We start from the raw sequence: 23163 nt of genomic DNA on the forward strand, positions 1-23163 counted from the left end.
TGCCTTCCCCCTTTGCCCATGTGGAGTAGCACCTGCTAACCTAACCAAACCACTCACACACACTCTGACAAAAGCCAGTTTCAGCACTAGACGAAGTACCATAGGTTAGCTGCTGGGGGCAAAATTGTAAGGGTGGCAAAATCAGAAGGGCAGTTTGCCACCCCTGGTGGTCCTTCTCCCAATGCGAAGGGAGGGAGAAGATTTTACAGTCCTGACTATTTTTAATTTCATAGGAAATACTTAAATTTGGTTTGATCGCTATCATTAAGAGCATGGATCAAACTTGCCGAGAATTGCTGCTGTTAGTTAAGGGTTCTGGGCAGATTTTCCTTGGGCATCTTCTTTTTTAACCAAAACCATTAAAAAAAAACCACACATACCCTTAGCCACTGTGTAAGCAGGGTGGGGTATTTGGAGCTGAAAGTGGGGCAGGGAGCAGAGGAGGGCATTTCCGAGAAGGATTCTCTTGAAAATGGCTCTTTCTCTTCTCCTTCTTTCTGTGTCCCTCTGTATATTCCTGCATATAAGACTACTTTTTAACCCAGGAAAATCTTCTCAAAAAACGGGGGTCGTCTTATACGCCGGGTCGTATTTCTTATATGGCGAGCATATCCCAAACTCTATATTTTAACTGGAAAAGTTGGGGGGGGGGGGGTGTCGTCTTATACGCCCAGTCGTCTTATATGCCAGAATATACGGTATGTCTTTTTTAAAAGCCTCTTTGCACTCAGCAGTCTTCCAGGTTGGTGCATATAAATAGCAGCCGCCCTGGCTTGTACCTGGCGAATCAACGCTTTCAGCAGACCTCTGGGTGCCCCTCCTTTAGAGCTAATCTTAAGTCTCCTGCCGTTCCCCACCTCCCTTCATTTTTAGCATTGTCATCCAATTTTCTAAAACGTTACTGGGGGTTAAGAGCAATTTGTCTGATTCTTTCATGGAGAGGAGACAGCAGAAAGAAGCTCTCTCCGTCCCGCCCCCCCCCCCCCCATCTCATTCCCCCTCTCCTAACTTGGCGAATACTTCCCTTTCCCATCTGATTATTTGCTGGTTATGTTTTTATGGAAGTGCAGCCTATAACTATTTCCATAAATAAATGTTGCTAACCATCACACCTCAGACAGAGGACAGATTTTCATTCTTAATCTACAGTATCTTGAGTTTCTATGGGACCCAGGTGGCGCTGTGGGTTAAACCACAGAATCTAGGGCTTGCTGATCAGAAGGTCGGCGGTTCGAATCCCTGCAACGGGGTGAGCTCCCGTTGGTCGGTCCCTCCTCCTGCCCACCTAGCAGTTCGAAAGCACATCAAAGTGCAAGTAGATAAATAGGGACCGCTCCGGCGGGAAAGTAAACGGTGTTTCCGTGCGCTGCTCTGGTTCGCCAGAAGCAGCTTTGTCATGCTGGCCACATGACCCAGAAGCTGTCTGCGGACAAACACCGGCTCCCTCGGCCTATAGAGCGAGATGAGCGCCGCAACCCCAGAGTCGGACACGACTGGACCTGATGGTCAGGGGCCCCTTTACCTTTACCTTTTATCTTGAGTTTCTAACACTGCACTGGGCTACACTGAAGGGCAGTTATAATCTGGATTCAGACCATTCTCCCAGGTGCAATATTAACAAGTGGACTACTTTGCAAGGCTGCCCTAGGTAAAGGCAAAGGTAAAGGACCCCTGGACGATTACTCTCAGCCAAAGCCCCCTCGAGCTGCAGCATTTTATATATCTGGGTTATTTTTAGTTCACTTTTCAACTCTGTCAGATCCCCAAAGCTGGGTTCAATTAAAAGATTGTGACAACACAAATAAAATTAAAGGAAAGATTATGCTAACGGCAAGGGGGGGACCTGAAATCAACTTTCATCTCCATCCCGCCTGCCGCTGTCTTCCATCTGCAGCAGGCTTTGAATTCAAACTCCGAACTTTCTGGTCCAGGAGTAGCGGGGAGTGGGGGGGGGCAATATCTGGACCGGGTAGATATTTAAAACAAGGCAGCAGAACAACCACAGAAGAAGACGACACAAGGCAGGGGATGACATTATGGGGATAAGTGATGGAATCTGCATTGGAATGTCTAGAGGCAGAACTATTTTCATTTAAAATCTTTTTTAAAATCTGATGTTTCACACAAAACAAGCCCTGAATTAGAAAGAGCTAACTTTTGTTTCGGGCCAGACACGCTACCGCCCAGTCACATCTATGGTAAAATTCTAGACTTCTCTACTGATTTCTATGGGCAGTTCTCCCTGGGGGGGGGCACTTAAAAATGTTTTTCCCCCAGTATGAATCCTGAAAGCCCACATACCCACGAGAGGCTGTGGTTTTCTTGTTTCTGTAGCCTTTGCCAGCATTTGAATTGGGTCCAGAAATACAAACTAGAAGCCAATCACTTTTAATTTGAACTGCATCTTCCCCACCCCAGCCCATGATAACAATTTAATAATAATAATAATAATAATAATAATAATAATAATAATAATAATGCTCATACCCCATCCATCTGACTGGGTTGCCCCAGCCACTCTGGGCGGCTTCCAACACACATAAAAACATAATAAAGCATTAAACCTTAAAAACGTCCCGATACAAGGCTGCCTTCAGATGTCATAGAATCATAGAATCATAGAATCGGAAGAGACCACAAGGGCCATCCAGTCCAACCCCCTGCCAAGCAGGAAACACCATCAAAGCATTCCTGACAGATGGCTGTCAAGCCTCTGCTTAAAGACCCCCAAAGAAGGAGACTCCACCACACTCCTTGGCAGCAAATTCCACTGCCGAACAGCTCAGGAAGTTCTTCCTAATGTTTAGGTGGAATCTTCTTTCTTGTAGTTCCGTGTCCGCTTCTCTGGAGCAGCAGAAAACAACCTTTCTCCCTCCTTTATATGACATCCTTTTATATATTTGAAGATGGCTATCATATCACCCCTTAACCTTCTCTTCTCCAGGCAAATGTCTTCTAAAAGTTGTGTCTAGTATTTATGATGTATGACAAACAGCTAATGAAACCAAGGAAAGGATCAGAAATTCCCCTGGGGTAGTTTTTGAGTCCTGAAAAGACCCAGGAAGGCTTTGGATTTAGGACCCCTGTGTACACTATGTATATATTTCTGCCTCCTATTTTAATTCATCCCTCTCGTTGGAAATTATTCTGATGCAGTGTTCAGAGTGTTGGGAGTGAGATCAGGCCTCAAATCCCCACTCAGCAAATAAGCTCACTGGATGAGCTTTGGTCAGTCATGGCTGATCTCAGTGTAGCCTACCTTGCAGGGCTGCTGTGAAGATTAATAATAATAATAACCATCATCATAATCACTAATGAAGGGATATGAAACTCAAAACACTAAACATAGGCCCCCACCTATGAATATGGCAACAGTGCAGTTTCACCCCCGCTATAGAGGAAGAGAGCTCTGTGTGAAGACACAGTACAAAACAAAATCCAATAGGGATTTTTTTATTATGATTACAGTATTTTGAAAACACTGAGCCTGTCTTGGATAAAATATGCTCTAATCGTTCCTAAGCGTAGCAAAGTGAGAAAGACCCTCCTGATCTCCAAGCCTTGTCAAGTCTGCTAAATTAATAACTCTCTTAAAATTCTATTAGGCATCTAATTGCCTCGGAATTCAACTGTGTTTAGTATCTAGCACCATAGCTACTCGCATTAAGTACTAGTTACCCTGAAGGACTAAGAGGTGGCAGAAAGGGAGGCGCAATGACTAAAATAAAATAATAGATTGTCGTCGCAGACGCTGCTGTACTAAATGGCATCTCGCTCCCTTTTTCTTCTTTTCCCGAGTTCGCTGCTCCAAAATTAAATCATTGGGTCGCTCCCCAATACGCCAATAAATCACTTACTAATAATAGCTATGGGTAAATAAAGGCCATCGTTAGTTAAACACATCTTTAAATGGCTGTGACGCATTGATTTACCTTCCGAAAAGATTAACGATGAAGGAAGTCGCAGTTTGAACAGACAGTCCTGCCACCGGGACCGGCTAGCTAAGGGCTTCATTTGGCCCTCTCTTCCAAAGGATGGTTCTGCTACAGCTGTGTTTCCCAAACTGTTTTTTTGGACTACAACACCCATCATCCCTAGCTAGCAGAACCAGTGGTCAGGGATGATGGGAACTGTAGTCCAAAAACAGCCAGAGAGCTACGTTCGGGAAACACTGTGCTACAGCAGCAAGCCAAAGGCCCATCTCTACCATTAGGTAGCTGGGATGCCCTTAGAACGCTCACAACCCTTTCTCCTCTCCCGTTCTCCCACCTTCCATCACTATTCTGGAAATCAGCAAACCCTGCTTTTGCTCAATCCTGTCGGCGAGTGTGCACTGACCCGGAAGCAGTACTACATTTTTAATACTGGAAAGCACAGACTCTTTCATACGCGTGCACTCCAATGTGGCGAGACCACCTCAACCATTATTCGGAGTTTCCTTTCTCCACCCACGCTCCCCAGGGCAGAATGCAAGCATGCAAGGAAAACCCCGTCAAGCAGTATTTTCACGAGTGCCAATAAGAGATGAACAGGAAGCCCTTTGCCTTGGATAAAGCACAAACGGCATCATTTAGAGACAGCTCCTATAATCGGGAACCAGTAAGTGCAAGAATAGGCTGCAATGGTAGCTGGTGGCATTATCTGACAGCATGTCAAAAAAACGGTTAATGACCCCTTTTATACATAGATACACACTATATATTTTAGCCACCTTGATAGCCAGTACAGTGGTACCTCGGTTTATGAACACAATTGGTTTCGGAAGTCTGTTCATAAACTGAAGCGTTCATAAACTGAAGCAAACTTTCCCAGTGAAAGTAATGGAAAATGGATTAATCTGTTCCAGACGGTCCGCGGAGTACTTAAACTGAAGCATTCATAAACTGAAGCGAACTTTCCCATTGAAAGTAATGGAAAGTGGATTAATCCGTTCCAGATGGGTCCACGGAGTACTCAACCTGAAGCATCCTTAACCCGAAGCATGGGTGTAATTGGTTCCGGAAGTCTGTTCATAAACTGAAGCGTTCATAAACTGAAGCAAACTTTCCCAGTGAAAGTAATGGAAAGCGGATTAATCTGTTCCAGACGGTCCGCGGAGTACTTAAACTGAAGCGTTCATAAACTGAAGTGAACTTTCCCATTGAAGGTAATGGAAAGTAAATTAATCCATTCCAGATGGGTCCGCGGCGTTCGTAAACCGAAAATTCATAAACCAAGGTGTTCATAAACCGAGGTTACACTGTACTAAATTTGCAAAGAGTCATCTCAGAGAGATTGAGACCATTCTGAACTCACCAACCATAGCAATTTGTGGACTTGCAGATGTAACTCGGGATTCCTTCACCTCGAATAGCCTTTGAACTGCGACTATTCCACAGTTCTGCGCAAGCATATACAGTAATTTGGTGCTGGATGCAAAATCCAATGTCCAGACAACACCAGCATCCCTCTGGCGATCCGTCCAAAGTTTAGCACGTTTCAAGGAGGGAACTCTCATTAAGCTTTTAACGACCTCGTGCAACAATATCAATGGGACTTAGAAGAACTCAAGGCATGAAAGTATGTTGAGAGTTCCAGGTAAAGTTCCTTTATTATTTCATAGATCTCCATTCCCATAGCCAGTAGAAGTAGAAGTGTGCAAACAAGTGAGAATGCCCAAGTATTCTTATTTTGCTTAATATATAAAAGCCCCAGCATTCAGCTGTTCCTTAACATGGAGTCTGGATAATACTACCAGGGAGCAGCCACAGCTCAGTGGCAGAAAATATGCTTTCTATGCAGAAGGTTTCTGATTTGGTCGGTGTGACTGGGAATGCCCGACACGTCCCGCCCCCCCAAATCTGAAACCCTGGAGAGCATTATCATCATCATCATCATCAATTAAATTTGTAAACTGCCTTATACCCAGAGGTCTCAGGGCAGTTCATGACACAAAGTTACAGTATACGAAGCACATAACACATAATGAAAATAATCAAATAACAAAATACATAATGAAAATGAAAATGATCCAAACATAAAAAATGACACAATTAGAATCATAGAATCATAGAGTTGGAAGAGACCACAAGGGCCATCCAGTCCAACCCCCTGCCAAGCAGGAAACACCATCAAAGCATTCCTGACAGATGGCTGTCAAGCCTCTGCTTAAAGACCTCCAAAGAAGGAGACTCCACCACAGCAAATTCCACTGTCGAACAGCTCTTACTGTCAGGAAGTTCTTCCTAATATTTAGGTGGAATCTTCTTTCTTGTAGTTTGAATTCCTTGCTCCATGTCCGCTTCTCTGGAGCAGCATAAAACAACCTTTCTCCCTCCTCTCTATGGTATCCTTTAATATATTTGAATTTGTTAATATATATTAACAATACTAATATATGCACATTAATAAACAATATACTCCCCCCCCAAAAAAAACCCTAAATAATACTTCAGGCCACAAATACAATACTCCAAATCCTAACAATAATAATAATAATAACAATAATTTATTATTTATACTCTGCCCAACTGGCTGTGTTTCCCCAGCCACCCTGGGTGGCTCCCAACAGAATCTTAAAAACACAATAAAACATCAAACATTAAAAACTTCCCTAAACAGAGCTGCCTTCAGATGTCTTCCAAAAGTCAGATACTGTAGTTGTTTTTTCCCCTTAACATCTGATGGGAGGGCGTTCCACAAGGCGGGTGCCACCACCGAGAAGGCCCTCTGCCTGGTTCCCTGTAGCTTTGCTTCTCGCAGTGAGGGAACCGCCAGAAGGCCCTCAGCGCTGGATCTCAGTGTCCGGGCTGAACGATGGGGGTGGAGACACTCCTTCAGGCATACAGGACCGAGGCCGTATACCTGGAACCGCCAGAAGGTGCTCAGAGCTGAATGGTGAAGGGGGGGGGGGGGGCTGTGTTATCCCACCTTTTCCTCCAAGGGGCTCAAGGTGCCGTGAATGGTTCTCTCCCTCCTTTCTTAATCTCCACAACAACCTTGTGAGGTAGGCTAAGGCTGAGAAGACAGTAACTGGCCCAAGGTCACCCAGTGGACTTCATGCCCGAGTGGGGATTTGAACCCTGGTCTCCCAGGTCCTAGTCCAACACTCTAACCACTACAGCACACTGGCTCTTTTAGACAATACTGAGCTATATAGACCAACAATCTGACAGTATAAGGCAAGCTCCCTATGTTTGCAGAACTTTGGTTTTTAGCTCAGTGAAACAGAATCGCCTTTGTGAGCCCATCCATCACCATTTTTTGGACAGCTGTATAATACTGGCAATGATCCAGTGGCACCGCAAACTCCTGTCACAACTGCTTAGCTGACCGAATGCCACAGCTGATATCTCTAGTCACTATTATGGCGACAACAGAGGTTCCCACAATCAAAGATCCTCTCAGTGGCGCCAGTTGTGTTTATGCGCATGCACTCACTCGCAAAAAAGGGAGGAAACTAAAGGAAAGTAAATTTCCTTTATATGCCGGAGAGAATAAAGGGGGAGGGGAGAGAGGCTGGTGCTTCAAAGACGGCAGAACACAAAAAGCCAATTTGGAATTTTGCTTTTGAACTGCGTTGTCCAAACAGCAGCATTGTTTTTGAACTCTTTCCCCCTAACAGGGAACAACAACAACAACAACAACAACAACAACAACAACACGTGGAAACCCATTTCTGAAGGAAGGAAATTCCACAACAGCATTCGAGGAATTGACTTGCATTTTTTGCCAAGTGCAAATTTCCCCTAAGGTGAGGGTTCCAAAAGTTTCCTTCAAATTGAATGCCATTCTCCCCTGCAGGCTGCTGGCGCTTAGGAGGAACCCCCCCCCCAAAAAAAAGAAAGAAAGTATTGTTACACAGCTGTGAAAAAGAGAGAGAGAGAACCATCTAAATGACAGGGACCTGGCCAGTGTTCATTTAATTTGTATTGGAGATCAGGGTTGGGGAAACCCAAGGCCTTAAATACGGCTGCAGAAGTGTGGCTTTTTACAATTTTACATCCTCCACACATTCACCCTTCAGGTTTAGCCGAGATACAAAAGGAAGCCACATTAAGCAAAGTCTGAGGACAGCTCCTGGATGAGAAACTCCTGACCCTTTTCGTTTTTTTATGAGAAGAAGGGTTACTTCCTCGCTCGGCTATGATTACTAGGGAAGTGAATGGCACAGATTTCCTGTCAGCCTTTGGTTTAACAGGCTTAGTGTATCAATTGAATGTTGTGACCAGCTGTCGAGGAAAACGCGCTAAGCCCTGGATGTCAGGCAAAAGGTTGAATTTGAGTGCACCATGTTTCACGGGCAGAGAGACGAGTAAAATACACGTCCAGGAAAAAACAGCAAACTGGGAAACGCTACAACAATTTGCAGCAGGCTTGGTAGTCATTTTAGGCCAAGCTTGGAGAAGGCAACCGGGGTGCCGTCAAAATATTGCTAGACTCCATCTCCCATCAACCCCAGCCAGGGCAGCCAATGGTCAGGGATGATGGGATATGAAGTCCCAGCAATTTTGGGAAGTTGCCATGGTGGCTATTCCTGTGACACAGGCTTATTAAGGCTATTTGGGTCTTGCTTCTGAATAGGCAAGGCTAGAATTAGGTGCTCAGCACAGGCTCTGTGGGCCCAAGCTGTTCCCAAACTGTTGTGCCTACACTGCAGGGCTGAAAGTCCAGCTTTTCCAAATTGTAACTGACTGAGGAAAAGAGAAATTCTGAGCTGATCTGAATAGCTGGCTTTGGGTGGAGGTTGAGACCTTTGCCTGCCTTCTGTCCTCTCCTGGCTGTTTCTCAAAGTTCAGCTGATCTTATGTGGCCAGCCCACAGCTTGTTGAGCTCCAATCGAAGTGGCAAGTCAACCTTTATGAGGCTACCAGTGGCTTTTATAGTGACTGGTATCATAAAAGCATCCGAAAGGTCTGCACTGAAAACTGTTTAAAACCTAACTCTCCAACACTTAACTATGCAGATTGTGTCTGAGCAGGATTTTTCGAAGAGGTTGTGCCTAAAACACGCCTGAGGATTCAGTTCTGGCAGTTAAGTCCAGTTGAACTCAGTATGTTTTAGTTCAGACAAGAGATGCACTGGATTGTAGTCTAGGTTCTATTTTTAAAACCCCACACTCACAACACTGAAAGTCCACTTTCCCCCCAAATGCTGACGTGCCTTAGCGCTCACCCACAATTTCCACCTGATTGTATCATGAACTGATTAATTCTGATATCTTTTATTGTTGTTTTTGCAGGCGTGCCTTGCAAAAATCTGATATAGCTGGGTTAAGCAAAATCTCCCATGTTCATTTTATAGTAGACATGACGGTGTGAATTAACCCCTGTTTGTGGAATAATAATAATAATAATAATAATAAAATTTTATTTATACCCCGCCCTCCCCAGTGAGAGCCGGGCTCAGGGCGGCTGACATCAATAAAATAAAAAAAATTCCTTCAGTAGCACCTTAAAGACCAACTAAGTTTTTATTTTGGTATGAGCTTTCGTGTGCATGCACACTTCTTCAGATACGAAAGCTCATACCAAAATAAAAACTTAGTTGGTCTTTAAGGTGCTACTGAAGGAATTTTTTTATTTTACTTCGACCCAGACCAACACGGCTACCTACCTGTGACATCAATAAAGTTATAATAAAATGTAAAAGAAAGAAAAACAACTGATTAAAATGCAGATTAAAATAGAATTTAGATTTACAAATTGTTTTAAAATGCAGCCTCATTTTAAAATGGCCCAAATCAAAATCCAAAGGCCAGGCGGAACAGCTCCGTCTTGCAGGCCCTGCGGAAAGATGACAAATCCCGCAGGTCCCTGGTCTCCTGTGAAAGAGCGTTCCACCAAGTCGGGGCCAATACTGAAAAGGCCCTGGCCCTAGTTGAGGCCAATCTAGCCACCTTATGGCTCGGGATCTCCAAAATATTGTTATTTGTGGACCTTAAGGTCCTCCGAGGGGCATACCAGGAGAGGCGGTCCCGTAGGTACGAGGGTCCCAAGCCACATAGGGCTTTAAAGGTCAAAACCAGCACCTTAAATCTGATCCTGTACCCCACTAGGAGCCAGTGCAGCCAGTGCACCAGGAGAATAGTAGGCTACTACTGAAACGGGTCTGAAGGCCAGGAAGTGAAGGGAAAGGAAGCACAAAGAACAATAGCACATGAAAAATATAAGGGCAAAAACCTATACCAAGATCAGGGAGTCCATATACATACAGGCACAATCCCTGGTCTCAGATCTAATGATGCCAAAGTTTCATGACCTTTAATTTTTGTTTCACTTCAGGTGAGGCGGTGCTAAACCAGTGGCAACAGATTAGATGAAGGCCAATAACTCAATCCAGACAAAACGGAGATTCATGTGTGGTACCCATGCCACACTCAACAAGGCTGCACTCCTCCTGTACAAATGGGCTTGCAGTTTGGGTGTTAGTGATACCCGCTGCCCTAGTCAAAGCAGCTGTGAGGCTAAGTGGTTGCCATCACATCACACCTCTCTTCTGCCAGTTTGTTGTGCCAATCCCAACTCCCAATGAGTTTCTGGGCTACAGTAAATCCGAAGTCGTCTTTTTGGCCTTTATGGCTTGAGGACAGTAATCCTGATGGACCACTTATCTCGTCTATACTCCCAAGACAGTGTCTCTCTCCCCCAAACTCGGGTCGCCGGCTGTTTTTGGACTACAATTCCCATCATTGCTGACCACTGGTCCTGCTAGCTAGGGAGGGATGATGGGAGTTGTAGTCCAAATACAGCTGGAGACCCAAGTTTGGGAAACACTGCTCTAAGATCTTCAGCAAAAGGCCTTCTCCAGGTGTCTGTGGTGTGGGGAGGAGGCCTTTTTAGTGGAAGCCCCTCAACTGGGGAATGTGCTCCCAAGGTAAGCTTGCCTGCCACCTCCTTCATCAGGCAGAGAGTTTGCCCCTCCCCTTAATGTTACAGGAGGGAGGTCTGCAGGGGGCTTCTCCTCGTGTTCCCTTGAACCCTCTATGTAATCATGGACAAGTTAAGCAAAAAAAACCAGGAAAACAGGAATAGAAGCCCACTGCAGATGTTTCCAACATAACACAAGGAAGGTTGAGGAGTAAGGGAGGGCAAAACAGCTTCAAGGACACTGGGGTGGGGCTTGCATGTATATCGCTCTCCCCATCCACACGCTGAGCATCCACAGTCAACACCTTATTGGCTTGTGTTTCCAAAGCAGTGTGGTATAATGGTTAGAGCAGAGGTGAGGAACTTGTGGCCCTCCAGATGTTGTGGAGTACAGCTCCCATTAACCCTGACCATACATTGGTCATGCTGGCTGGGGTTGGGAGTTGGGAGTTTGGCAATGTCTGAAGCGCCGCTGGCTCCCCATCCCAAGGTTGGAGCATCAAGACTCAGACTGAGAAACTCCAAGTTCAAATCCCCACTCACCCATGAAGCTCACTCGGTGACCTGAGATCAGTCACTGTCCCTTTGAGCCAACCTCACAGGGTTGTTGTGAAGGTGAAAGAGAAGTGGGTAGAGGAGTAGAGACCTTGAGCAATAATGCATGAATGCAATAAATAAATAAATGAAGTGAAGTGAAGTGAAGTGAAATGAAATGAAACATGGATTTGTCTCATTGACACATTAAACTACTGCTTGCAAATGTCTTGGATGTGCATCAGCAAATGGCCAAGATGGGAAAGGCCTGTCCTCTCCAAGTGTTGAGTACAAAGAGGTCAAATCAGGTGAAATATAAGAAGCTGTTACATGGGAATGTTAAGTGGATGGCGGGGGGGAAGAGTGAGAACGAAGCTCAAAAAAAATCACACAGAAATTGAAATCTAACAGCAACGCTGCCAAATTTGGTGAGGGTTTGTATGTGTGAATATAGCTCTAGCTCCGACAAACAAATAAACAGCAAATAAATAAATTGCAAGCCAAATTGTCGGCAAAAAACCACTGAATATTCACGTTCATCAGATAAAGGGTGATAAACATAATTGTATTATGGAGCAAGCAGAGATGTTTGCAGTGCTGCTAGTCAGTGAGGAAAGCTAACGTTTGCTGCACGGTAAATTATCCCCAATTACATTTACCACAGTGGCTTCCTAATTATACATATAAACAAAATAACACACAGCAACCCCCAAAGTAATCCAATCATTTCCTTCGCATATTAGTATCGTTCTGGCACGGGAAGAAGCCAAGCTTCCTCTTACCATTTGTGATTACTTTTTAGCTCGGACGACGAGAAATCACTCTTGGCAGCATCTAACTGGGTCTGTTGCGAATCCCTATTACCCTGAAACGTTGGAGCTTTAAACAATGGAGAGACTGGTTTTCCATTCAAAGCAGAGCACTCTCCCCGCCCCGCCTCCGATGCCTCACTTTTTTTCCTGCTTAGCAGTACTAAAGTTGTAAGCGGAGTTATGTTGCTATCAAGTTCCACTTTTAATGACGGAGAACCTTCTCACCCAAGTTCTGGCACCGTAAGAAAATAAATATGACGTAGGCAATTCCAAACCAAAGTGTTTGCAGTGCACCTGGCAACCTGGTGCGTCTCCGCGTTGTGCCAACACAACCTACAAAGTACAACAGTTTCTTCTTGCTGCTCTGAATCCAGGACATTTGCACGAGTGACGCTAAGCAGGCTTTCAAATCTGGAATGGATTGCCTGCGACGATAATTAATGCAAGACAGAAAGCAGAGAGAGCATCGTTTTAAAATCAGATGGGAATGCTAGTCAACTGTAGCTTTTCATCCCATTTGCAGAAGCAGAACGGGCAAAAGGCGAAGAGGCCGTAACCCTCCCCAATGCTGTGTAGCAGCCAGGAGCAGGAACCGCAAGCAAGGATGTTCTGGGTTCAAATCTCACTTGGAACACAAGCTCACCAAGAAAAGCTACTATTCTGAGCCTCGCATTGGCTGCACAAGAAACAATGCCCTGCCTTTATTGTTGTAAACATTCTGAGCCTGTCGCTTAACAGTGAGGATGTTGTTTAACGGGGTAATGTCTGTGATAACGATTTCATTTCATAATCTACATGACGCGCTCTGCATGTCTGAAATGCACTATGTAGAAATGCTTTTTATAATTATTATCTTCCTATGGTATATTTTGGGCGCCGGTTCCCAGGTACAAAGTGCAGTGTGATTTCTAAAAGCTGCCCACATGTGCAAATTGCAGCTTTTGCCAAAACACGTCCCAGAAAAGGGATTTCCAGTCATTGCTCGCGAGTCATTTGCAAACAGTAATTTGCTGTTTATTTGCACACAAGGGCCCTTCATAAGGCACACATATTTATATACTTAGGAAGTGGTTTCTGAAGACAAAATGCAGTTTACGAAATGGCCCTTAAAACCGTTTAAAGAGTACGATTGGAAGACACCCTGAGCTTCCAAGGTACTGGGAATTCCCTAACAAAACAGCTCCCCCAATACTGTAACGCTGTTGTAGAATCCAACAACCTCTTTTTTTTAATAAAAAAAACCACCACCAAAAACAAAATAAAGCAAAAGCCTTGTGAACAAATTTGTATCAGGTGAAGGAAGCATTCTTTCCCATAAATTAGAGCGGGACATTCCAAATATTTCAGCATTTACGTTCTCTTCGCTTCAAGCCTGCAAGAGGGCAGAGTGTCCATGCTTATTATTTTTAACCGGGAGCTGTTTATCAAACTTTCCAAGCAAGCTGCTTTATCAGAGACCTCCCTTAAGAAGAGCACACCCTAAAAGTGTAGCGAAAACAAGAACTACTGACAAATATATGTAAAATAATTATCGGCGAAAACACATTAAAAACTCAGTCAAACTTTTACAAGTGAACATAGGTAATTTCCAGAGATTTATCCACTGTTGTCAAAAAACTGGCAGAATTCCAAAAATATGGCCATTGGTTCCACACTGGGGGCCATAATCACCTGAACTCTGTGAGATGCCCCTACCTGAGTTCTGTATACATCACCAAGAACATAAAGAGAGGAAGGGCCTCTCAACAGGGGTTTTTTTTGGGGGGGGGGGTAGAGATCCTAAGTTGACCCCTGGAAAGCATAGCGTTCACAAACTAAGAATTCTTTCACCATACCTACAACCTCCTCAAGGTGAGAAGTGCAAGCCTGTTTGGGTGGGCAGGGCATCCCAAGAGGCAGGAGAGAGAGACTACCTTTCCCTTACAGTCCTCTGGAATGAGATCTGGTGGGGAGAAAGAGAATCCCTTAGCCCATGGTGCCTATCGCTGCAAAGAGACAGGTGGTTCCTTTCTTCCGAGACCTCTCTGCATAGACCAGACACGCCATTAAGGTAAAAAAATGGTAAAGGACCCCTGGACGGTTAAGTCCAGTCAAAGGCGACTAAGGGGTTGCAGGGCTCATCTCGCTTTCAGGCCAAGAGAGGTGGCGTTTGTCCGCAGACAGCTTTCCAGGTCATGTGGCCAGCATGACTAAACCGCTTCTGGCGTAATGAAACACCGTGACGGAAACCAGAGGGCATGGAAACGCCATTTAGCTTCCTGCCACAGCAGTATCTGTTTATCTACTTGCACTGGCGTGCTTCGAACTGCTAGGTTGGCAGGAGCTGGGACAGAACAACGGGAGCTCACCCCGTCGCAGGGATTTGAACCGCCTACTGATCGGCAAGCCCAAGAGGCTCAGTGGTTTGGACCACAGCGCCACCCTTTCTTCCGAGACCTCTCTGCATAGACCAGACACACCATGTAGGAGGGCTGGGGGGCTGGGCCCCCCCAAAAAAAATTCAATGAAGGGGCCAGGCCCCCTCAAAGTTCCATGGGGGCGTTACTAGCATGGCATGCTGATTTTGCGCAGCCCTGTGAATCGCGGGGGCAAGATGGCACGCATGGCATAGACAGTGGACCTCAAGGATTTTTACCCCTGGGTATTTCTCGTACTCCAGGAGCTTTTTAAAAGAAAAATACAGTGGCACCTCGGTTTAAGTATACAATTGGTTCCGGAAGTCTGTAGGTAACCTGAAGCGTACTTAACCTGAAACGAACTTTCCCATTGAAAGTAATGAAATGTCGATTAATCCGTTCCAGACGGTTCCGCGGAGTACTTAAACTGAAAGTACTCAAACTGAAGTGTACTTAAACCGACGTATGACTGTATCCACTCCCGATTTCTCTTTTTAATGTTATCATTTCCTTCCTGCACTCTCTTTGCTTTCAAGGAAGAACAACTATGGAGTTTATTGTCATTTTACTATATGTTTATCCAAGTTGCATGCCGCCCTTCATCTGTTGACCTCAGAACGTAACAACGCAAGATAAAAAAACAAAATGAATAAGAAGAGTTTGGATTTGATATCCCGCTTTATCACTACCCTAAGGAGTCTCAAAGCAGCTAACATTCTCCTTTCCCTTCCTCCCCCACAACAAACACTCTGTGAGGTGAGTGGGGCTGAGAGACTTCAGAGAAGTGTGACTAGCCCAAGGTCACCCGGCAGCTGCATGTGGAGGAGCGGAGACAAGAACCCGGTTCCCCAGATTACATGTCTTAACCACTACACCACAAGAACACACTACAAACAAGAACAAAAATAAACCCACAGACCAATAAGCCCCCCCACCCCTCTCACTGCGTGCAGTCTTACTGGATTCCAAAGTTCTCCAAACCCACGCAGTGCATCAAACAGAAAGGAAGGATGGGAAGAACCACATGTGCTGCCCAGCACGATAAAATCTACTTTCAGAGAAGCAAATACTTCTTTCCCTGGCGCAACGTATCATTCGCCGCCGGTATTTGTGTAGCGTTTTCCCTGTGTGCTTGAAACACTTCACATAGGTTATAGAACAATTTTCAGGTTACCACCCAAATCTTGCCGTTTTGCCTTTAAATTAACTGTTTATGCTACCTGGTCCAGGAAAACAGGATTGCAGCTGTGCTGCACAGCAGGGAAGGCGGGCCAAAGGCAGAGGGGAGTGGGACGAGGAGAAATGGTCCGGAGAGGCTGCCTCTGCCTCATCTCCCAGTTCAGCTATGAATTTAACAATCTGCAGGTTGAAGACTGCCAACTTCAGCCTCGGCGAACTTTACGAAAACACTGCAAGGTTGCAAGAACGTAATATTCTGGGGCGGAGAGGTTGCAGGGGGAGAGAGCCAGAACTTAGAAGGAGAGCATCTACCTGGCATGCAGAAAGGAGGTTCAATCCGCAGTTCCTTCAGGCAGGGCTGGGAATTCACTCTGATAAGTCAGTTTAGAGCTACAGTCATACCTCGGTTTACGACCGCAATTCGTTCCGGGGAGCCGGTCGCTCCCCGAGTACGTCGTAAACAGAGTGGCTCTTCTGCGCATGCGCGAAGTGCCGATAGAGCGCTTCTGCGCATGTGTGCGCTGCATAGATCGCTTCTACGCATGCGCACGCTGCGCAGATCGCTTCTGCGTGTCTGCGTGCCGTGGAACCCGGATGTAAACACTTCCGGGTCCGCGGCGGTCGCAAACTGATTGGTCGCAAACCGAAGTATGACTGTAGATGATGGCAGTGCCAAGTCGAAATTCAAATTGTGGACCTCTAAGCCCATAGCTCAGACTCTCTACCAGCAGCCTCAAATGCATGTGGGTTTCTTTCCCTCTTTAATACATTCTACCATCACCCCGCTTTGCTGTTTCCATTGTAGGATGCCAGACCAGATATGTGATGTGACCACACAGCAGTAACACAAAACAAGCACCACAACAACAACAACAATCCACACAAATGCAACAACAAAGAACAGACTATCAGACCTGTTGCAGCAAAGAGCCGGCACAAAGCTCAGAATAGCGCTTGACCTGCCCTGCAGAAGTCAACCCTTTTGTCGCCAATTCCTAGTGTCAAGATGTATTTATTTATTTTGGAGCAGGTAAGAAAAGTGATAAAAGAGTCCGCTTGCACCAAAACATAACAGCAGCAGCAGCAAAAAAAAAAAAAGCCACTTAGGCTCTGACAGCTATTTCCCCCAGAATCCAATTAAAGAGCAATCCTCGCCAGAATAGTGCAATATTCTCACACATGAGGAATGCTTCCAATATACTGGTCACTGTACACTGCAACGCAAACAGCGGGTGTGGAGGACGGAAGCGTACAAGAATTGATCAAGAGCATAAAGTCAATAGAGGTATCCGGCACAGTTCAGAACAACTTTTATTTCCCAGTCCCAACACTGAATATTCGAGGAGCACATCACAGTTTTGCTTACTGCACACACATGCATGACAACAGACCATTTCTCAACGAAAGGCTGAGCCAGCGGTGACTCTTTGTAGAGATCCCCCAGAGTTCTCACATTTAAAAAAAAGAAGAGAGAGAGAGAGACAAGCATTCATTCATTCGCACCAACTTGCCCTTCTCCTTTGCTAAAAGCTTCCACCGCTCCCAAGAGTCTCCGAGTTGTGTTTACAATGCCTCTTTATCGCAGGACTCTTGTCTGCCCAGAAAACCAAACTTCCAGATGCTGCACTTACAACTTTCTTTCAAAAAGAAAGAAAAAGCAGAGCGCAATCGTAGAAAAACCAACAACCCAGGAGGTTACCTGCTTTAACTTCCAATTCCAACACACCATTCCATAAGTCTGAGCTAACAAGAAATCCCGTCTATAATGACAATTTCTCTCATGCAAACATAACACTTGTCAACCAGGGCTACTATTTCCAGCAAGGGTGACACCTACCCTGTGTAGCTAACAATCAAAGCTTCATGGTACGTTCTATCCAGCATCTGGCTACACTTGTTCCTCACCCAATTCCTGATTTATCTTAAATCCACTTGCAAATATTGCAGAGCGACACATCTGTCTAACGCCGAGCGTTCCTCTGTTCACACTAACTCCCCACCCCCCCTCCCGGTTTCTGCCCTCGTTGGCACACTCTCACACACACACACACACACACACACACACACCGCGGCCACCCCTCTCCCCCCCAAAAAAACCCATAAGTTTGGTGGGTTTCCCCCGTACCTGCAGTTGGGAGGTGGGTCCAGGGTTATTTCAGCCAGCTCCTTTTGAATCCTGTTGGCAAAATGAGAAGAGACACAGAGCGTTTGCGAGAGCCTGAGGAATATACCGGGGAATTACACTGCCCTCTACCACCATGCAGTTAAATGCAAGATTGGTTTTGCTTCAGTAATGCTAACATGGCTGCTTCCTCTTTGTTCTCAGAGGCATAACCCAAATCCCAGAACAGAGGAAAAACTTTGCAGCTTTCCTTCTTAGCTATGACGCTAAATAGAGCATTTGCACCTCAGCCAGGTGGGAATTCCCACCGAGCCCTCAGGAAAGTGAGTCTCAGGGATTTCCAGCCGCTCTTTAGGAGGCATTTTTTCTTTTTAATCTTATATGCAAATGAGACCCGGGAGGGAGGGGGAGAGGAGGAAAACAGAAGCATATTTGAGAATGACTTTTCTACCAACATTGCCTGGGAGTTGTAGCCAAGGCTGCTGCATGATAAACAAGGACACTTTTTTTTTAAAAGCAATGCTTCTCCTGCTGCCAATAGTGACTTTTAGCATTTCGATCACCTTGGTATATATGCAGCCAGGTGCCTGGAACTAAGCCTTGACATCCTTCAGCTGCTTTCTCTCCTCAAACCCACGAAACGTTTTTCTTTTCTTTTCTAGAAACCCCGTAAAATAAAACAAACACTGATCTATCAGTTGTGATTTCAGCCCAGATGGTATCTCTGGACAGCAGTTATAAAGATGCTTGGATCCCGAGAGAAAACGTTTCGCCAGTTTTGCTACAGTTAATAGAAGTCATCAAAAGAAGGAAGCTTTGTCATTTTGCTCCAATAACAAAATATTCTCTCTCTCTCTCTCTCTCTCGCTTTTGAAGGGAAGGGGATTTTACTGCTAATTTTACAAAGTTCAGATATTTTATGTTTTGCCTGTAGTAGATCCATGGCAATGACAAATGATTTAGATGAAATTGCTCTGGATTTGTACCATACATGAATTTACACAAAACATCAGGTCAAAGAACACACAGAGCTAAGATTTTACAAGATCAAGCAGGATATTAAAAGAATCACTCACTGGATTTATGTATCAGCAGTAAACTTACTATATAAATACCTAGTCAGCCGCTAGCAAAAGTTACCTTAAATCCATCAGAAGTTACACAAAAGATCCACTTCTTATCATTCCCCCCCCCCATTTAAAGACGTTCAGAGACTTTCAGTGACTTTCAAAGATTTCAGTTTATTACTTTTTTATGTTTTGAAGTAATTCCATAAAGATTTTCATATTGTTTATGGTCATCGTGTTGCCTTGGATATTGCTGACGTACTTTTTGCAACACAGGGGTGTGTTTGGATACTATTCGGTGTAAAAGCAGCAGATGGTAAAAGCTAACATGCCCCTCCAGTCATTTCAACAGGACTGCCCACCTGCAAGGCAAAGTTTCAGAGCTGCTAATGAACGTGTGGAGTTTGGCATCAGCATATTCCAACACGCACCCTCCAAACATACAGGCCCACTCTGAAATAAGTGTTAAACACTCCCACTGACTTTGTGGGAGATTGCTGCACTCTTAAATATCTTTGGTGCCATTTGTCAGATACTGTACACTACTGGAGAATGTAACGCAGATTCCTAGCGAAAAGTGAGCTTCGAGGAAATGATTACTGGGTTATCTCCAAAGAGGCAGAGATCAACAAGGCATTTTAAGTTTGCCCAATTCAGAAGGCTGTTGAAGAAAATTAAGCCGTGAGTGAGGATCTTCAGAAAGCTGCAAATCGTAGATGCACAGAGGGAGCCTCTATCAGGTTCCTCTCAAGTTTTTGAAACTTTCAAGGTAGAAGGGCAGTCATTAATCTGTAGTTCCGATGAGGTAAAAGGCACTCAAGCTACCACACCTGCTTGCATTTCAACCAAACAAAAAACCTTTCTATGGATGAGCATGAATGAGGTTCCAAAAAAGAAAAAGAGCAAAAATGAGTCGTTTCTCGCCAAGTGCTCTTATACAGCATCCGACCCAAGCCAAATGATGAATCGTCCCATTTCCTCTCATTCCCACCAAAAGAAAGAGTTAAAGCATTCAGATCCAGGTATGAATGTCCATGGATGAACGGACCTCTCGTGATGACGCCACACTGCCCAGGAGAAACTGGAGCTGCTCTATGAGTGGGCAAAGTGAATGGAAGCAGCGCCCCCAGCACACACATACAGGGGCAAAGCAGTTCACAACTCGACACCCCATTTAACACACTCACTTTGGGCAGGGCCCAAGAATCACGGGGTCAACCCAACAGCGCAATCGTCACAACTCTGCTCTGATCCGTTCAACCGCCACCGCTGACGTGGTGTTAGAAAGAGACCTCTTAATCCACGGACTATTTCCATGTGGGTCTCTCAAAGTTTGTTAGTTCATCTTAAAGACCTTCCCTTGTTTGCAAAACAAACAAACAAACAAAAATAAAACCTTTCTCCCTCAAAAATTCCTACCGGCTGTATGGGACACATTACCTTTTAGCACTAGTGGAGAGCTTGGCGGTCGTTTTGCTGGAGAGTTTGGCGTTTTTCTTCTGCTGGGTGGAAGAAGGCTTCCTCTCTTCTTGCTCCTCGGGTTCAGGAGCCGGTGGGTCCCTCTGATCTGCATCTGAACTCCCACTGCTAGTACTTGGACTTTCGTCATCTGACCTCTGCCTGTCACTGGACATCTTGGAAAACTTTCAGGGAAGGAGCAAAGAGGAGGGACAAAAAGAAAAAAAAACACATCAATTTCCAGGAAAATAAATATGACGTTAGTTATACATTTGGTGGCCAAGACTACTGAAGCTATACTCTATTGTAATTCACCCAAGAACAACAAATCTTTTGATTCCTCTTTATTATGACTGTGTGTTGATTGTTGATGTTACGTTTCTCCCCTGCACATAATAATTAAATAAAAATCAGTTCCACCCAGTGAAGGGCTATTCATTCAATCCCGTCATCTGCAAGCCTACTTATTTAGTGCCCCTTAAACTGGTCATGATGAAGATTTACATGGGGGGGGGTGTATGAAAGGGGGAAATAGGGCTGACCAAAATAAGGTCTCAGTTTGAGGTTCCAATGCAACAGTTTCAATGTTTATGAATGTTTTAAAAAGATTTTTTTTTAAAAAAATGGATTTTCTCTTCCCACCTCCAAATCCTATCATGCGTCCTTCTCCCCCCCCACACACACACACGCACACAACACACTCCCCAATTCTTCAGACAGTACGTCAATTGTCTACTTTGTTCGGAGGCATGAGGCAGATTTAGCAGAGTACTCAGGCAAGAGCATTAATAACTTATGACACGTTGTAAATAGCAGAGGCTTGCCAAAAAAATATAGGCTTTTTTTCCCCTTTAAGTCAGTAATACCTTCTAAATATTTACACTGGAGAAGAGGGGGTCAAGGCAGACATATCTCCTCCTTCACCCCCCACCCCACCCCCCCAAGACTTAAGCTGATACACAAATTGGGAGGGGGGGTGAGAAATAAACCCCCACCAACACCACCCACTCCCTCTCGTTTCCCTGTATTTAAAGGGCTGGAGAGGATTTGCTATTTCAGACTCAAATGCTTTTCTCTCCGTCCAGAGAAACCCGCGCGAGCTCGGGTTCTATTTACACGGCCGGCAGCAAGAATTGCATTTGGTCACCACCGAGCAGGCTGGAAAGGAGGAGGAGGAGGAGGGAGAGAGAGGGAAAGGGGGAGAGAGAGAGAGAGAAAAGAAGAAGCATAATTCAAACTGCACCTTCTGCAAAGCTTTCAACGCCACCGAGTCTTGATCAGTTTCTACAAAACAGACCGACATATTTTTTTTCTCCTGCCCCCTCTAACAAAAAAACACATCCAGGGAGGCTCGGATCGGAGGGCTTGGAATATTTGTATTATATATCTATATATTTTCTTCTCTTTTTAGAAGAGGAGGAAAAACCAGAGGATCCTCGTCGGAAATTGCAGGAGGGCAAAAATTGCAGCTCTGCCCCCCCCACCACCACCCCGCGCTCCCTCTCTCACAGAGAGAGAGAGACGTCGCCGTCTCCCCCCCCCCTTTGTAGGGAGAGCCGAGCTCCCAGCCAGGAGGGTATGGAGGGGCTGCTATGGCAGGAGCCTCTCCCCCCCCCCCCGCACACACACTACCAGCGTGGTGTGTGCACACCAAGTGAGGCGTGAACTCAAGTCTCGGCTCCTCCGGCTCTGCCGGCCACCGCCAGGCAGCAAGCGCTGAAAACAAGAACAAAGCTCCCTCTACCAATCTCTCTTTCTTCCTTCAACGCCCCCCCCCCCTTCCAACCTCGGGCGCCGCGCTCCTTTTTCCCTCCTCCTCCTCCTCTTCTCTCCTCCTCCCCCCACCATGCTCGCCCAGGCTCCTGCTGCAGCCACCTAACCCGTTTCTCCTTTTACCTTCGCAGGCGTCCTGTCCCGACGTTAGCTCGGAGGGGGGAGGGATGGACGGGAGGGGGGAGGGCAGGGGAGAGAAAATGTCCTTGGAGGGGATGGAAGCAGCCCCGGGGGCGGGGGGGGGCGTTGAAATAAAGCAGCAGAGGAGGCTCTGTGGCCGGGCAGTGTGGAACATTGAGAGTCGGAGCGGGGGGGTGGGGTGGGGGGGAGAGTGAGTGAGTAAGGGGGAGGTGCAGTGCGGCTCGATGGCCGGAGGGTGGTGCTGCAGAGGCCTCCTAATTTATTTATTTATTTCCCCTTTGCCGCCTCTCCTCCCCCCCCCCCGCCCCACCACCAATCCCCACCTTCGCACCGTTTCCTCCAAGCGAGCTCCCGCGGCGGGGTAGGGGGCAACGTGGCTCGGGGATCATCAAGAGCTCCCTCTTTCTCACGCTCTCCCCCCCCCACTCCCCCGCCCCGCTTTCCCCGGGGGAGGAAAGGCCGGATGGAACGAGGCAAGGATCGAACGTTCCACCGCCTCCGCCCCCTTGTGTCGCTACGTTCGGCTCCAGAACCTTGCAGTCAGCAAAGTTCCAAACGGACTCGGAGGAAGGAGCGGGTTGGCGCGCGGAGGGGGGGGTGTCGTGGTGGGAGGGGTGGAGAGTTGACAGGGAGAAGGTGGCAGCAACGGTGGAGGGGGGCGGCGCTCGCTCGCTCGCTTTACTCGGCTGGCAGGGCGCGCGCGCGCTCCTGTGGGCCGGGGCGCGCGCGCGCGCGCTTTACCTTTGCAGGGTGCCTGCTTTCCTCAGTGCTGGCCAAGGACAAAGAGTTGGTGCCTGTGCAGAGACACCCCACCAAGAGCAACTTTGAACCCTG

General features: G+C 46.1%; 1 protein-coding gene across 4 annotated transcripts in view; it reads right to left on the minus strand.

The window, feature by feature from the left end:
• UBE2E3 (ubiquitin conjugating enzyme E2 E3) overlaps positions 1 to 22785 on the minus strand; it is a 99211-nt gene extending 76426 nt beyond the window's left edge. For 2 of the 4 annotated variants that reach the window (XR_009558353.1, XM_035133777.2), the window contains exons 1-3: positions 22653 to 22785; positions 20398 to 20600; positions 17894 to 17944 (exon numbers count right to left, since the gene is read on the minus strand). Coding sequence is in view for 3 of the 4 variants with exons in the window: in XM_035133777.2 (XP_034989668.1) it covers positions 17894 to 17944; positions 20398 to 20600; positions 22653 to 22718 (320 nt within the window). In the remaining variant the exon portion in view is untranslated. Of the gene's footprint in view, positions 1 to 17893; positions 17945 to 20397; positions 20601 to 21658; positions 21897 to 22311; positions 22454 to 22652 lie in introns of those variants that run through there. The other 2 variants (XM_035133791.2, XM_035133783.2) reach the window with 2 other exon arrangements.
• Between the last annotated feature and the right edge of the window lie 378 nt (positions 22786 to 23163).

The sequence above is a fragment of the Zootoca vivipara genome, chromosome 1 (genome assembly GCF_963506605.1).
Source record: "Zootoca vivipara chromosome 1, rZooViv1.1, whole genome shotgun sequence".
NCBI classification, from domain to species: Eukaryota; Metazoa; Chordata; class Lepidosauria; order Squamata; family Lacertidae; genus Zootoca; species Zootoca vivipara.